At 35.5% G+C, this 2,823-nt stretch overlaps 1 protein-coding gene across 1 annotated transcript in view; it reads right to left on the bottom strand.

The window, feature by feature from the left end:
* LOC106471148 (chymotrypsinogen A-like) overlaps positions 1-2,823 on the bottom strand; it is a 21,369-nt gene that overhangs the window by 3,281 nt on the left and 15,265 nt on the right. Inside the window, exon 7 of the mRNA XM_013931735.2 lies at positions 1,369-1,511. Within this exon, the coding sequence (XP_013787189.1) occupies positions 1,369-1,511 (143 nt within the window). The remainder of the gene's footprint in view (positions 1-1,368; positions 1,512-2,823) is intronic.

The following is a 2,823-nucleotide window of genomic DNA, read 5'->3' as shown; positions in this document are numbered from 1 at the left end:
CTCCTTGCTATAGTAAAGAGTCTGACATATTTCCATCCATACCTATAAGATGCAAGGTTTACCATCAAGACAGATTATGCTGTGTTATGCTGGTTAAGATCATTAAAGAACCCAGAGGGACAACTGGCACGTGAGATCGGAAAGATAGACCAGTATAATTATGATATTGAATACAGAGAAGGAAAATCTCATGGAAATGCTGATGGACTGAGCCGAAGACTCTGCAAAAATGACTGCAGACATTGCTGCAAAATAGATGTTGAACTAACCAGGTGCCATGAAGCTGAAGTCAAAGTGACTGAAGGAGTTGATGATGGTGAAGGAGAACCAAATATAGATATTAAAGCAGAGCAGGAGAAAGATCAAGATTTGAAGCCAATAACTGATTTTCTACAAGCAAGTGTTTTGCACCCTTCTTGGGAGAAGGTGTCTAGATTAAGCCCTGTAACAAAGAACTATTGGGCACAATGGGACGAGTTGAAGCTTGAAGATGGTATTCTTGTCTGCATATGGGAAAGTGACGACCGGGCAAACAGTTTTACCGAGAAAGTTTCGGGAAGTTGTGCTGCGTCAATCCCATGATAGTTTAACAGGAAGACATTGAGTCACCAAAGTCTCTTAATTTTACAGGACATTTCTTCTTTCGTACTGGTGTCCGTCTCATTGGCTTCTGCTTCACGTGGCATATGTCTTTGATCATTACTTCCCAACACATTCGTAATCTTATGCATATCTTGCATAATATATTCCACATTTTTAAAAATATTTATTAAATTTTTGTTAATTTTTTCTTTTCAGCCATAAATAAACAATGTGCCAACTCATGCGGATTAGTACATACACAACAGTGAACAAACACAACAAATACATGTAAAAATATCTAGTGAACATACACAAGTAATATATGTAAAGTTATCTCGTGAAGATACACAACTAATATATGTAAAATTATATAGTGAAGATATGCAAATAATACATGCAAAAGTATTTTGATGAACATAAACAGCTAATACATGTACAATTAGTTAGATGAACATACACAACTAATACACGTAAATTTATCTAGTGAACATATGCAACTAATACACGAGAAAGTATCTAATGAACATATGCAACTAATACATTTAAAGTTATACAGTGAACATACCAAAATTACCTAGTGCACATATGAAACTAAGACGTAAAATTATCTAGTGAACATACGCAACTAACTAAAGGGTTTCGAAACCCGTTGTAGGCACACCACAGATAACCCACTGTGCAGCAGTGTGCTTAAGAACAACAAACCAATCTTCATGGTGTGTTTTCTTTAACCACAGTACAGATTTAAATTAATTCAACTTCTATCTATTAAACCAATATACATACCGAGCATGAGTCAGTCTCGTCTCCTCCAGCACAAATCATTGATGAATCTATCTCCACATCGGTAGTTATCCATTTATTTTTACATTTCTGTTGGTCCCAGATACGAATATCTGCTTCCTGCTGTTCTTTACTGATCTCACCAACTGAAGTCATGAAAAATCGTATGAACGCAAAAAATAAATTATAATTGTGCTGATATTCCTCTTCGAATGGGTAGAATTTTAGTCACTTACTGAAATTACCTTTCGTATCTACGACACAACTGAAATCTAGCTTAGTAACATACTTAGTAAACGATCGATACCCGACACATTAGAGTACATAATAGCTCACCAACTATCTGACTAATGAACTAAGTCATTCACTATACATGGTGTTTCATACAATACTCACGAACATTCGTGACATCGCGTGAGGCCTACACTTTCAAGAAATTCGTAGTTGTAATAACAAAAAATGTCCTCTAGCAACCAAAACATCTAAATTATTGTTTGGGGTATTTTAACTCACCATTTAATAACTGAAATTGATTTATGTAAGTGTAAAAAATAGCGCCAAATTCATTATTATAAATTGGTCCAACTGTTTGATGTTGATATTATATATTTTATTTCTTTTCCAAAGATCAAATTGAAAATATTGTTATGACAGTGGAAGTCACGTGACGCTGGTAACACGTGATGAGTGTCCAGAAGATTTGCGAAGAGGCTAGTACGTGCTATGCGCGCGCTTTAATTGTATATAAGCGCGCCAGATAAAGGAGACATTCATTCGGAATGGAATTCTAGACAGAGAGATATAGAGACAGATAATCGAGTCAAAGCCGTAAGTAAAGTGCGTGAATTATAGCGTGTGCTGAAGTTAAAGTGACTGTGGAAATTAAGTGTACTGCAAAGTTGAATTGAGAAAGAATAAACTAGTTTTCTTTAAGAAAGGACTTGTATCGCTGAAGTTTCTCGGAAAGAATTTCTACAGAAAATTAACAAACAAACAGAGACGTAACAAACTGATGTCAGAGAGTGGGGCGGAAAAAAAAGATGGAAACGAGAGGTGGCAAATCAAACTACAGCTTAGCAGATTTGATGGCAGCAATACAAGAACAGCAAAGGAAACAAGAAGAACGAGAAAAGAAATAGGAAGAACGAGAAAAAAAACAAAAAGAGAGATTACAGACAGTTGTTGGAGGAAAAGAAAGAAACAAGAAGAGAGATTACAGCAATTGTTGGAGGAAAAAGAAAAGAAACAAGAGAGTTTACAGCAATTGTTGGAGGAAAAAGAAAAGAAACAAGAAGAACGAGAAAAGAAACAAGAAGAGAGATTACAGCAGTTGTTGGAGGAAAAAGAAAAGAAACAAGAAGAACGAGAAAAGAAACAAGAAGAGAGATTACAGCAGTTGTTGGAGGAAAAAGAAAAGAAACAAGAAGAACGAGAAAAGAAACAAGAAGAGAGATTACA

Source organism: Limulus polyphemus, unplaced genomic scaffold, assembly GCF_000517525.1.
Source record: "Limulus polyphemus unplaced genomic scaffold, Limulus_polyphemus-2.1.2 Scaffold4436, whole genome shotgun sequence".
In the NCBI taxonomy this organism is placed as follows: Eukaryota; Metazoa; Arthropoda; class Merostomata; order Xiphosura; family Limulidae; genus Limulus; species Limulus polyphemus.
Note: the sequence above shows the minus strand (reverse complement) of the source record. Positions and strands in the feature narration are given on the sequence as shown.